Raw genomic sequence first — 12,168 nt, forward strand, 5'->3', positions numbered from 1 at the left:
TATTGTATGCCCGGTTATCATGGTCAGAAGCCATATCCCTTATCATCTGGGTGGTCATCTTGGTGGTCGGTGGTTATTTCGGTGATCATCTGGACGTGGCACCCCTTCAAACCATATTCTACTCGCCCTTACAAGATGAACCTGTCACAATTGGGCCATAGCTTTTTAGTTCGCTATTTTAAATTCCAAAATAATAAGAAAAGAGAAGGATATTGAAAACTGCATCGAGCATAAACTTGCTGGCACCCCGAGATATATATCGGCAAATCTAATCTCACAAACCACTCCCTATGGATGGATGCAGGATGCAGGATGCTCCACGCAATGCAGCAACGTCAGCTCTTGTATTGGCGTTGCTGGATATGAGAAAAGGAAAGAAGTCGCCATGCCATTCATCTCCAATAATCGTACGTGGTTCTCCGGACGATTGATCCCGGGGCTATTCGGGGAAAGGGATATTGTCGGAAATTAAGAGAACATGCGTGAGCCAGGTTACTCTGTGTAGGTGTTGATATATGTAATCGGTATTGAGAACACGGCTTATATAAGTTACTTCGAACTTGATATTGCTATTGTGAGCCGATCATATGGCCAAGCCCTATAATATGGGGCCCGATACTTTGTCATATAGCGCCCAAAGATAGAGCGTAGAGATGTAGTAGGTGGTTCTGCTCTATATACACTCTCTCCTAGGATAATCTGGCAAGATTCATCAACGTCAGATATTCATCTATCTTCTCGGCTGTTATTGCGAAGTAGGTTCTGCGATAGTGATGCGGACAGGGACGCTAACTATAAACGATTGCTTAAGATTTCTTGGGGAGATTAGTAGGTATTTTATAAACAAATCGAAGATATACTTGTAGCATACTAGCCTATATTGAGGTCAAGTCCGGCCCACCACGCATCACGGGTTACCATCGAACGTTTAACTTCCATGGATCAATTGCGCTGTTACCATGGGTCAACATACTGCTTATGTGAATAACAGAAAGTGGATGTCGTCATATTTCAAGGTTTTTCTATCCTCCGAGCTTCCCCAGCGAGTTTCATCTACAAGCTATCTGGGAGATATTGCTCACTCTCAGTACGGTTCCGGAACTCGATACCGAAGAAGGTGGACACTGACGGAGGTGGATATTCACTGGACGAAATAGCCACACTTTTTGCCATTTCGATACCAAATGTCGAATGAAACAGCGATACCCCGTACTATGTAGTATGACTGTCCTGAGTATAAATTGAACTTTAACGTCATCGGACCTCTGGATAACGGGACGCTTACTAAATCCGTTGCAATTACCCATGGATAGATGATTTGTCCATTGACATCATGTGCTCTACTTGTCTAGAAATGCTAAGAGTTTGAAATCAGTAGATTTCGCTGCAACAAGTTCCATTGTCAGTCATCTAATAATATCGTCATGGCACATCAACCATCCGAGAGACGGGATCCAAACGATCTTGACGCCTGGATTCTGGGCAGTGGGATCGGCTCTCTGACAGCGGCAGTACATCTCATCCAAGAGGCTAATGTTCCGCCCTCAAGAATCCGCATCCTCGAAGCATTGGAGTTTGCTGGAGGGGGCACTGCCACCTGTGGTGATCCGGTCAATGGTTATCACTATCGGGCTGGTGCTACGCCTATATTCATTGACGCTTGGATGGAGCGGCTACTTTCACTCGTACCCTCGAAGGTGGACCCGAAGAAGACAGTCCTAGACATGATGGAAACTAACCGCTCAAAACCGCCTGCCGAAAAGCTCCATACCAGATTCCTCGCACGGAAGGCTTCGGGCGTAGAACGGATCAATACCAAAGACATTAGGCTAGGGCTTAGAGACCACATGGATCTGCTGAGGTTGGGTTTCAAATCGGAGGGGAGTCTAGGGCGATCTCGCATTAATGATTACTTCCACAAAACCTTCTTCCAGAGCGATTACTGGCTGTTACTAGCTACAACGTATGTTTCGTTGACAAACGGTTTTACTCGTGACTATACTGATGATAATAGGTTCGGCTTCCAGCCGTGGCACAGCCTTGCGGAATTCCGTCGATATACACAGCACTTCAGGAACGGCACCCACGGCCTGGATCGTGCTTGTCAACTTGATGTCGGTCGCTACAACGCCCACGAATCCGTCATCGCCCCACTAGCTGATTTTCTACTGTCTCGCGGCGTTGACTTTCGCTTCCGCACGACTGTGACTGATATCATTTTCGAGCCGTCGCACCAACAGGTATCCACCATCTGTGCGGTCCCAGAGAACGAACCAGCGACAACAATCAAAGTCAGACAGCAGGACGTTGTTATCGTGTCAGTAGGCTCAGTGATATCCGGCGCGACGACCGGGACGAACGAATCTCCGCCATCGCTCGAGTTGATGGAGTGCGATAAGAACCTGGATGACAACTGGCTCCTGTGGCTGGAGCTATCGTCAAAAGATTCGAAATTTGGCAACCCATATAACTTCTGCACTCGAGTAGGTGAATCCCGGCAGGAATCATTCACCGTGACGCTCAAGAACAACACGCAATTCTTCGAGCGCTTCGTCCAGCTGACAGGCGATGAGCCGGGCACCGGGACCTTCGTGACCCTCAAGCACAGCAGCTGGCTCCTAACCCTCAGCCTGCCGCAACAGCCCATGTTCCCCGACCAGCCCGTCGACGTGCAGGTTTTCTGGGGCTACGCGGCCTTCCCAGAGAAAGAAGGCGACTATGTCAAGAAGCCTATGCTCGAGTGCTCCGGCGAGGAAATAATGACTGAGATTCTGCACCATCTACAATTTCCTACCGAGGGGATCCTCCCGGGGTCGATCACCATCCCCTGTGTAATGCCTCGGAAGTCGGCACCCTTGTTGCGGCGGGACGGTCCTGACCGGCCCCTGGTCGTTCCAGACGGGATGAGGAATATGGCCATGATCGGGCACTTCGTCGAGATTCCGAATGAGGTACCTGTTAGTATGGACTATTGCGTACGCGGGGCACAGATGGCGATAAATCATCTGATGGGATTGGGCTAGAGATTTAGCTTAATCGAGGGAATCACACGAGATCTAACTTTTGGCTTATATCTAGGATAAAGACCAAGAAGATCACCACACTTGAAAGTAGTTTAAGTACGTGTACATAGAAGTCTAGGTCATCAGAACTAAAGTCGTAATCCTAGAAGTCGTAAACAGTAAGAGCGGGAGTCCTTGAAAATTGAGCGATTAAAAGTTTATTCAGGGCTTGCTCAAGCTGAAGACAGCCATCTCGGTCAAAAGGGTACATTTTCTGAACACCCTACCTAGGACCATAGTATTGTACACGTCAATATGGCATGCCTAGAATCCAGCATTGGAGGGTATCGCAACATACGTCTCCGCGTATTGCCTATTTCGTTAGGTCTTCATGTTCAAAGAGTAAGGGAGCTACCTCTTAATCCCAATGACCCGCTGAATAGCTTCATCATTGCTCATAGCCGAGTCAATAACACCAGCCACCTTGAGCACATCAACAACACCCCCAATAATCTTATCATCAACACCACGTGTGGCATTAGTAAACTTAACATCCTTAAGCCACTCCGTCGCATCTTCCTCAATATAATTGCAACCAAGCTCGCCAGTACCCAAAAGCTTCACAACCCGCGCAGTATCAGCCTCGAAATCCTTAATTCCCTCATCCAGCGCCTGGAAGAGACTCTCCAATAGCTGGTCTTGCTCGGGGTTAGGGAACAGCGCCGTCGAAGCGACAATCATCCACGAAGGCCAGGGCGTGAAGATCTCGCCGATCTTCTTAAGCGGCGGGTTCGGTTTCTCAGAGGTAGCGTGGAAGTACGGCTTCGTGGTGAATTCCTCCCACATGAAGAACTCAGCTGATGGGTTCGCGGTCTGCTCGGGCTTTGAGCTGTCGAGACCGGATACGCCATCCCGCAAGGGCCCGAAGGGTCCCAGAGGGATGGTGGTCAAAGAATCGGCTTTCCAGCCTTGCTGCTGGGCAAGGACGAAAGACATGATATGAGAGCCGCTGTAGGTAAGTGTTAGTTTCAAGCTATACTGTGCTCGGTAGGACTCAATGTTGATGGCGTACCTTCCCAGCCGGCTGACTCCAACCCTCTTGTCCTTCAGATCAGACACTCCTGTAATCTCGTCCCGATTCCGACCCGTTACAATAGCCCAGCGTAGAGGGTTGTCCACCCAGTGGCCGACAACCTTGTATCCCCCATCTGCGGAGCTCTGGCTTGCTTGCTGCTTCCCAGCCAAGCCTGCAACCCACCCCTCCGTCAAACCGATGGCGATGTCGATTTCATTTCCGCGAAGCGATGTGATCATGTGTCCTGTCCCGGATGGGAAGGGAGTTGTGGTGATTTTGAATGGGAGGGAAGCAACGGCCGGGGAACGGAGTGCGAGATGAAGAGGAGTAAGGTAGTGTTCTGGTGCGCGGTAAAAGCTTGTCGTTAGCTATATTGTGTCTAGTGGAAAGTAGAAATGACCGGAGCAAGTAGATGCCACACGGGAGTACTGCAGTAATGTTTCCATCTGATGCCGAAGCTGTGGGAGGGGCTGACGTACCGGGCACATAGCCAATGCGGATTGTGGGCAGGTCAGCCATTGTGCAAGACCTATTTCCGTTGCTGGTACGGCAAATAAACAGAATAAACGGGGACAGTAGATCTGGGGTTGCGTGGGGAAGAAGTCGGCGCAAAAGTTGGAGCAGCGCAGCATTCCAAGTGACGCGGGGCAAGCCCCTCACCAGACGCGCGGAATCGGAGAAGGACTAGGAAAGAATTTTTTTTATAAAACACCACGGTATTGACATTATCTCATTCAAATTACAGTTCTATAATGCTGTTTGCCAATGCTACCTATCTACATAAATATTGAGTCTAGTCCAAGTTCATCATCCGGCTTTTCAGTTCATGCGAATATCCTTCTCGTGATGACCCCAGCGCCCATTCTGCTCCATAGACTCGCCTGCGGTCTGAGAGTTCGAACGGGAGTGGGAAGCAGAGAGAGGGAAGGCGTGGGAGAGTGAGTTGGAATGTGAGTGTGGGTTGGAGAACGCGTTAGAGAGCGAGTTGGAGTGGGAGTGGGACGGAGTTTTAGAGTGGGTGTTTCGGGTGAAGAAATAGAACTGGAAACCCAGGTAGAAGTCGCACACGCACTGGAAGATACCGCAGAGCTTGAATGCCCATGGAATGGTCTCTGTGCTGTTGAAGAAGTAGCTCATCTTCATGGTGTCACCAAGAATCCATGCCGCAATAACGGAGACTCGGAAGCCCTTGCACGAGCCCGATCGGTGGTTGGCAAGGATTTGAGGGATAGGGAGGGTTGCTTCGACGGCGAGTCCGATGTAGCCAAGGAGGCTGATATATAATTGCGACTGAGCGATCGGGGTCAGGTGGACGACGGTTAGCATTCCGACAAAGTAACCCAGAGACATCCAGTATCTTTGCAAATAATCGGTAATTAGTGTCAATTGCTGCGGTTGGAGGCGCGCAAACTTACGGCTTGGCGGCTTTCCACTGCCAAAACTCATAGGGTCTTAAGGATGAACCATCGGAGTTACCGCTACTGAAGGGTGTGTGCTCAATTCCATTTCTCACCCCGGCAGAGGGCCGATTATCGAGTGCAACCTTGAGCAGCGTCATCTGCACCACGATCATGACAATTGCTTGCGTCAACAAAGTGCCTGAGTAGTGCTCGCCGAACCAATAGAAAATCCTAGTGATACCACATTAGCCCGCCGCCTCAAGTTTAAACGCACTATTGATCGGAATCGTACTTCAGGATCGACGAAATCAGCATGATCAAAGGAATGTCCAAAGAGAAGCCCGCTGAACTTCTTGTGCGATGAATGCTGAAGATCTGGTCGGCATAGGAGGTGACGGGAGAGGTTATAAGGCTGTATATGAGCTTAGTTAGCGCCGGAAACCTGCGGATCAGTTGGGAGTCCGTTCATGTCCACGTACAAGACAGGTGCGGCATAGTCAAATGCCATCTGGAAAAGAGACATGGCGGGTGATGGGGGTATGTGTGGTCGCTATAATTGAATAAAAGACAGCAGTCGGGTCGACGCAATTGCGTGAGAAGTCGCGTCTCACAGATATTCGCGACAAAGGAAACGCTGTCGACAATCCAGACCAGAATCTGTCAAAGAAGGGAAAAGAAAGGTACAAGCTTTGGGACACACGACTGGATGCGGCTTGGCTTTTTCGGGGCCCTGGATTATGTCAGCGGGTCTCCACCTGCGGCAGGGCCTGGGCGGGTGGGGAAGACTTGGCGCAGTGGAAGCCAATGAGATCAAGGGGGCTTTTATTAACTCGTCATTTGCCTCCAGGGCTGTCTTGGATAGAACCTTCCAAGGTTCAAAAGGCATTGCCCGATTGGGATACGGAATTGTATCACAATGAGTCGTCGATATGATCAAAACCAAAATCAAATCAAAATCTTGACTTGGCTTTCTCCTAATCCAACTTCGTGTCTTTCCCATCTGATTTTGCTATTGGTCTTACAAACATCCAAAAATGAGCAACCCTAGTAGGCAAACCATGACGGAAGACGAGTTCCAAGACCGTAAACGTGAGCTTCGAAGCCGCGAATTGGAGCTTGAAATCGAAAAGCAGGAGCTTAGATTCGAACACGACAAAGCAGGACTCGAAAAGAAGGAAGCTGAACTCAAGGAAAAGATCGCCAAGCTCGAAAAACTTGAAACCGAGTTCCAGGAACATGGACCCGATATAATCAGGCTGGCAATATCCAAGAAGTTTAGGCGTGGTATGATAGGCACGAAGGAACACGAACTCAGACAGAGCGGAGACATAAATGCTCTTCAGCGATGGCGATATGAACGCCACGTGTACGAACAAGACCTCGACGAGGCAGAGGATCGGTTGGCGGAGTTCCTGGACGTGGAGACTGAACTCCGAGAGATTGCTCAACGGGAGATCCGCTTGGGAGAGCGATTTAGGCAAGATCCAGCAAGATACAATCAAGAGTTGGAAATCGCAAACAGGGAATATAAGCGGCTTGAGCACGAGTGGAGGATGATCCGGGATTCTTTCTCTGATGGACCGTTAGTGCGAGGTTTTGAGTTTTGGCGAGGAAATCCTAAGTGGTACATGCATCGTGTCCTTCGGGAAGACTGCGCCGGTAGAGGAGGCTGCTGTGGGCGTGAATGTGGATGCTGTCTTAATCGCAAACTTTTCGGGGGTCGCGCGCGTGCAGCGGGGCACTGCACTGTCGAATGTGGTTGTTGTCAGAAGGCTGGGGGATTTGAGCTCTCTGAAGATGAAAAGGCGAAGTTTGCGGTTCGATATGCGGTCTCCCAGGATGGTAAGAAGGGCCTCGACCTGAAGGACCTCCATCTGAAAAACCTCGAACTGAAAAATCCCAACCAGCAACATGTGCTTTCTGAAGCAGCAATGAAGGACACTGTGATGAAGTACGAGTTCTCCGACGGCGAAGTTGCCGAATATGAGCAATATATAAACGAAGCTGAGTTCACTGACTATGACTCCGACGATGATGAGTGTCCTCCGGAAGAGGTGGAGGATCCATACTATCGTCGAATCTCCCAAGCTTCGATCTGGGGATTAGTAGATGGGAACTTCCAGAACCCGTTTCACTTGATCGATGAAGAACCGGCCCGTGATCTAACATGGCAGCTTGTGGCTGGCCAGGACGAAAATGATTCAACGATGACAGAAGCGAGTTGGTAGTTGTCAAACGACAATTCTCTACATAACTACTTGGCTGCAATTTCTTTGGGGTATGGTAGGTTTATGAGCTAACGTTTATGAATGGCTGGGAATAATGATGAAGTTGGAACTTGCTAGCTTGCTTTAAAAGAACAATTCTTACTTTACTACACCTCGATGGTAAATACAAGTGGTCCTAGAGTATATGCGGACATACTAAGTAGTGGTATTACTGGACAGAGCGTTAAATAACGACGAATACATTCGTATAGTCATTAGAGAGACCTTTATAGTCACTGGATACCAAAAGGAGTTAAAAATGACAAATATATATTGTCTACCCTCCACGTAAAGAAATTAATCCGCGCAGTCAACTGTCGATCTAGCAAAGATACATGAGACAATCCCCGATTGCGCGTCAAAATCCTGGTGGAGTCAAAGGTGATCGACACCCTATATCTCAAACGGAGTCAGGGGTTTCCTATTGACTCGGAGGGGGCCAAAATCTCAGAGCGGCCATTAGACTGGCTTCTCAACAAGAAGGGCAAAGCTCCCTGCTTTGTTAACGTCAATGTAGCAATGGATATTGTATACAGCGGGTCTACTAGTTCTGATAACCTCTCTAGCACGCGGCGCGTCTGCTTTCACAGCCTCGACAGTAGCACTGATTGACGTCTGGCCATCAACAGCCGACTAGTAACAACCCTGCTTTGGATTTTTTTTTTTTTTTTTTTTTCGGTAGGCAGCATAGGGGATTTCGTAGTTAACAAGATGATTTTGTTATGTCCTGGTCTGAGGAGGGAATCAGGGACGAGAAGCCCAATGAGGTGGTATAGAAAGTCAATATCTTCCTTGAGAGCAGAGCAAACCGAAGATGGACTACATGTGCGATTTATGTTTCTACCGAAATTGTCTAACCTTTTTGATAAGGGAAGCAGAAGAGGGTGCGGGAGGGGAAAAGCAAAAGTAAATCATGTTCTGATTGAAGTTCTGTTGTGTAAAAAGCCTCTTCTTGCTATGGGGAATATCACGGTGAGATTCAATAGTCTGGGATATGTATGTAGTACAACCCACTGAACCCGATCACGGTCACGATCACGGCTTACTAGAAGGATTGACGATGTTAGAAACAGGCAGTTGCAGCTAAACAAGGTTGACTCACGGCACGCGGGGCTTCGTCACTCTTCCTGGGGTGACAGTAAGTCCAAGGAAATCCTGCGGTTTTTTCTTCTAATGGACGTCAGTACCTATGTCGCAGGCCGTTCATCTGAGAATAGATATATCTCACCAAATGGTCACGTTTGATATGAGCGCGGAGCTTCACCACCTGAGGTTTCTTGCACATGAGGTCGTCAAACTTCGGGCAGTAGGGACACTTGTAGGCGCAGGGAGGAATCGTCTAAGGGTAACGAGGATTAGCCTCAGCTTGGAAGGGGCGCGTTTTCACTCACAATGACTGCGTGTTCCATCGGCCATTGGCATGGCTGATGGTCACCACAAGCGCAGAGCTTCTTGTTCTCCTGACTGATAGAATCGGTTAGGCTTATATAACATTCCGTCACGAAGCAATCCATGGATGCTTACATCCATTTGGTGGGAGGCACGGGCCTGCTTGACCTCCAGTAATGACCGTACATTCCGTAGTAAGGATTCGCGGGGACAGCCTCAGTCGGCTTAGGCTCGGATGGGATCGTTGACGAATCGTTCGTCATGACGGCGATGATTTGAGGATGTGCTTCTGATGGTGCCTTTGAGTGAATTGATTGGCAAATGGCAAAGTGGTGGAACGATGGCTTACCAGAAGATGGAATGCGGGATGAGGGAAGAAGAACAAATAGGAATGGAACCCAAATAGGAAAGCGACATTGTCACAAAACCGTCTGATATGGGTTGGCACGTGCCCAGTTCACGCTGGCTTGGAATGTACATTTAATTGAGAAGACACCTCGTAATACCAGAAGAAGGATCATCATAAATCCATTTCGATCCACAGAGTATTTACAGCACATACTTGAACAGCGGCGACTTGTCTCCCATATCGAACAGCTCATCCTCAGTGTAGTTAACCCTCGCATCATCCGCAATCCGTTCCTTCCTTGCATTGCCCACCTTGTATGTCCATTCGAGGAACAAAGCAACAAAGAATCCAACCCCACCGAGTGCCAAACTGAGTCCAAATCCAGTTGTGTACTTCGGGCTCTCTTTCTCAATATACATGAAGCTGCCCAATATGCCACCGATATTGCCGACACAGTTCACCAGTGCGATGCCCATAGCCCGTCGGGATGCCGGGGCAATGTTGTTTGCATTCCAGGACGCAGCTCCGGGCTGGATGGGGTAAATACCGATGACAGACAAGACGACTGCAAAGTAGGCCACTCCTTTCCTTGCTTCAAGCTCTCCGTTCAGGGACATGATAATAGAATAGGCTACCACAACGATTATCATGGGAATGCAGACAAAAGGCATTCGCCAATAGAAGCGATCGGAAAGCCGTGCAAACAAAATAGCAGATATCGCACCAGCAATATATGGAGGTGCAGAGGTGAGCTGGGCGTTCGTGGAGCTGAAGCCCATGGATTTGGTGATAGTCGGGAGGGTGAACTTGGTGCCTGGTTGCAGAATCAAATTAGTTCAGTCTCTCGCATAGACTTGAAGGGCTGTTACCATAAGACAAGGCCGACTGGCAAAATAAAAAGTAGCTCAGCACGTATATCCTCCAGTTCAGCAGGACAATCTTGAGGTCTCTCCACTTGAAACCCGATTCTCCGGTACTAGTTCCTCCTTGCTTGATGAACATCGAAAGTTCCAGATAGCGAATCTCGTCGGGAGATAACCAGCGCTTGGATAGAGCCGGGGTGTCGATGAGAAGAAAGAAGCAGGCAACACCTAGTACCACACTAGCAATGCCTTCCAGAATGAAAATCCAACGCCAGCCCTCAAGCCCAGCAATACCGTCCATCTCGGCAATAGCGGCAGCCAGCAGCCCGGAGAAGGCACCAGACAGCGCACTCGCACAATAAAAGTATGAGATACGGAGCGCCAATGCCCTGGGCATGTACCAGTATGAGCAAAGGTAGATAGCACCAGGGAAAAATCCGGCCCTATAAAGGTTTCAGCGTGCGAATCAAAAGGGGGTTGATCATTGGCACTGACTCGAAAATACCAAGTAGAACTCGAGTGGCCATAAGACCAGCAAAGTTTTGCACCAGACCTGTGCATGTCATGACAATACCCCAGGTTGAGACAAGGAGGCCAAGATACACTGAAGGGCGCTTGAACCTTTTGAGAACAATGTTACTGGGAACTTCAAACAGGACGTAGGGAATGAAGACTATATTGGACCGAGGTCAGTACATATCAGTCTCGTGGCACCACGTCGGCTTTGTGTGGGCTGTAGGAAATAAACTCACATATAGAGAGAACAGTATTATACTGCAACCCTGTCATGTTGAGGTCTTCGACCATGCCTTCAATTTTAGCGTTGCCGATATTTGCACGATCGATATGGCAAATCAGGTACAGAACTGCGAGCATGGGGATTAAACGCCTGTCGACCTGGGTAGAGCGTTAGCCGGGTATTATATGCATGAGCTAGGTCAAGTATGCTCACTTTGCGGAAGACCTTTTTCCGTTCGTCCTCGGGGTAGTTGTTATAGAAATCTGCATCGTCGGGTGTCAAACCAACAACACGAAAGTCTCCGACCTGAGTGACGAGAGAAGGCTTCGGAATGTTTTCGACATGAGAAGTTTCATCGACAATCTCGACATCGTTCTTCCCAATAGGACCGCGATTCATAGCTGCGGATTACAAGTCGTATACAACCTTTGGCTACTTCAAATGGGCCAAGGTCGAGATAAGCTCATCTGGATATGGGTATCACAAAAGGCGACACAGGAAATCGACCAGAGAAGAGGGCATATATGTTATATAAATAGTAGACATCGTGGGTTACCCTAAACAGCATGGAATGATTTCAGATCATTGTTTTCCCCAGTCTTGGCTGTGGACCAATTGGCCAAGAAATGCGGGGAAGCTTGAGCATTGAAGGGCTGTGGACCAGCTGATTCTCACCTGGGCTGAATTATGCCGGACGATGTATTGACCCGACCAGTAGTCGTCTTCGCCAAGGTGAGCTTGTTGATAGACATCCAGTCAGAGCCCAACCCACTGCGGAAAGCACAGACAACTGCGGGCATGCGGGGGTGTATCTTTTCTCCAATAGAGCAATGATGCGTCTTTCTCCGGGCTTTCCTCGGGTCCTTCCAAGGTTCTCCGGGCCTTTCTCCAGGTCGTTCTCCGGACCTTTATCCGGTACTGTCTGCTCCGACCCGACCTTATTTGGACGTACGGAGAACTGCTATTTCACATTTCTGGCCGGAAAGCAGGTTGTTTGATACCTATTTGGATGTTTCAGCCTGGAAGACGAGGGCTAACGTAGCATGATACAGTCGGTGCTTTTTCTGTTCGAGAATCACGTCAA

At 48.9% G+C, this 12,168-nt stretch overlaps 6 protein-coding genes across 6 annotated transcripts; 2 read left to right on the forward strand and 4 right to left on the reverse strand.

Moving 5' to 3' along the window:
• Positions 1-1,424: 1,424 nt before the first annotated feature.
• Positions 1,425-3,023, forward strand: N7525_008113 (oleate hydratase; the record flags this gene model as incomplete). Its single annotated transcript, XM_002568543.1, has 2 exons — positions 1,425-1,963; positions 2,015-3,023. The coding sequence occupies 2 exons, from the start codon at positions 1,425-1,427 to the stop codon at positions 3,021-3,023; spliced, it is 1,548 nt and encodes a 515-aa protein (XP_002568589.1).
• A 390-nt stretch (positions 3,024-3,413) lies between these two features.
• Positions 3,414-4,596, reverse strand: N7525_008114 (uncharacterized protein; the record flags this gene model as incomplete). Its single annotated transcript, XM_002568544.2, has 3 exons — positions 3,414-4,011; positions 4,075-4,417; positions 4,557-4,596. 3 exons carry the CDS (start codon positions 4,594-4,596, stop codon positions 3,414-3,416), a joined length of 981 nt encoding a protein of 326 aa, XP_002568590.1.
• Positions 4,597-4,896: 300 nt separating this feature from the next.
• Positions 4,897-6,000, reverse strand: N7525_008115 (PQ-loop repeat-containing protein; the record flags this gene model as incomplete). Its single annotated transcript, XM_002568545.1, has 4 exons — positions 4,897-5,434; positions 5,493-5,708; positions 5,770-5,889; positions 5,957-6,000. 4 exons carry the CDS (start codon positions 5,998-6,000, stop codon positions 4,897-4,899), a joined length of 918 nt encoding a protein of 305 aa, XP_002568591.1.
• Positions 6,001-6,511: 511 nt separating this feature from the next.
• N7525_008116 (uncharacterized protein) lies at positions 6,512-7,705 on the forward strand (the record flags this gene model as incomplete). Its single annotated transcript, XM_002568546.1, has 1 exon — positions 6,512-7,705. One exon carries the CDS (start codon positions 6,512-6,514, stop codon positions 7,703-7,705), a length of 1,194 nt encoding a protein of 397 aa, XP_002568592.1.
• A 1,137-nt stretch (positions 7,706-8,842) lies between these two features.
• On the reverse strand, positions 8,843-9,396 carry N7525_008117 (uncharacterized protein; the record flags this gene model as incomplete). The annotated part of the gene is made up of 4 exons (XM_061214301.1): positions 8,843-8,914; positions 8,973-9,083; positions 9,136-9,208; positions 9,269-9,396. 4 exons carry the CDS (start codon positions 9,394-9,396, stop codon positions 8,843-8,845), a joined length of 384 nt encoding a protein of 127 aa, XP_061068732.1.
• Positions 9,397-9,682: 286 nt separating this feature from the next.
• N7525_008118 (uncharacterized protein) lies at positions 9,683-11,483 on the reverse strand (the record flags this gene model as incomplete). Its single annotated transcript, XM_002568548.1, has 5 exons — positions 9,683-10,296; positions 10,352-10,788; positions 10,841-11,018; positions 11,098-11,242; positions 11,298-11,483. The coding sequence occupies 5 exons, from the start codon at positions 11,481-11,483 to the stop codon at positions 9,683-9,685; spliced, it is 1,560 nt and encodes a 519-aa protein (XP_002568594.1).
• Positions 11,484-12,168: the final 685 nt, after the last annotated feature.

Source organism: Penicillium rubens (assembly GCF_028828025.1).
Source record: "Penicillium rubens strain IBT 27055 chromosome Unknown utg000003l_segment0_segment0, whole genome shotgun sequence".
In the NCBI taxonomy this organism is placed as follows: Eukaryota; Fungi; Ascomycota; class Eurotiomycetes; order Eurotiales; family Aspergillaceae; genus Penicillium; species Penicillium rubens.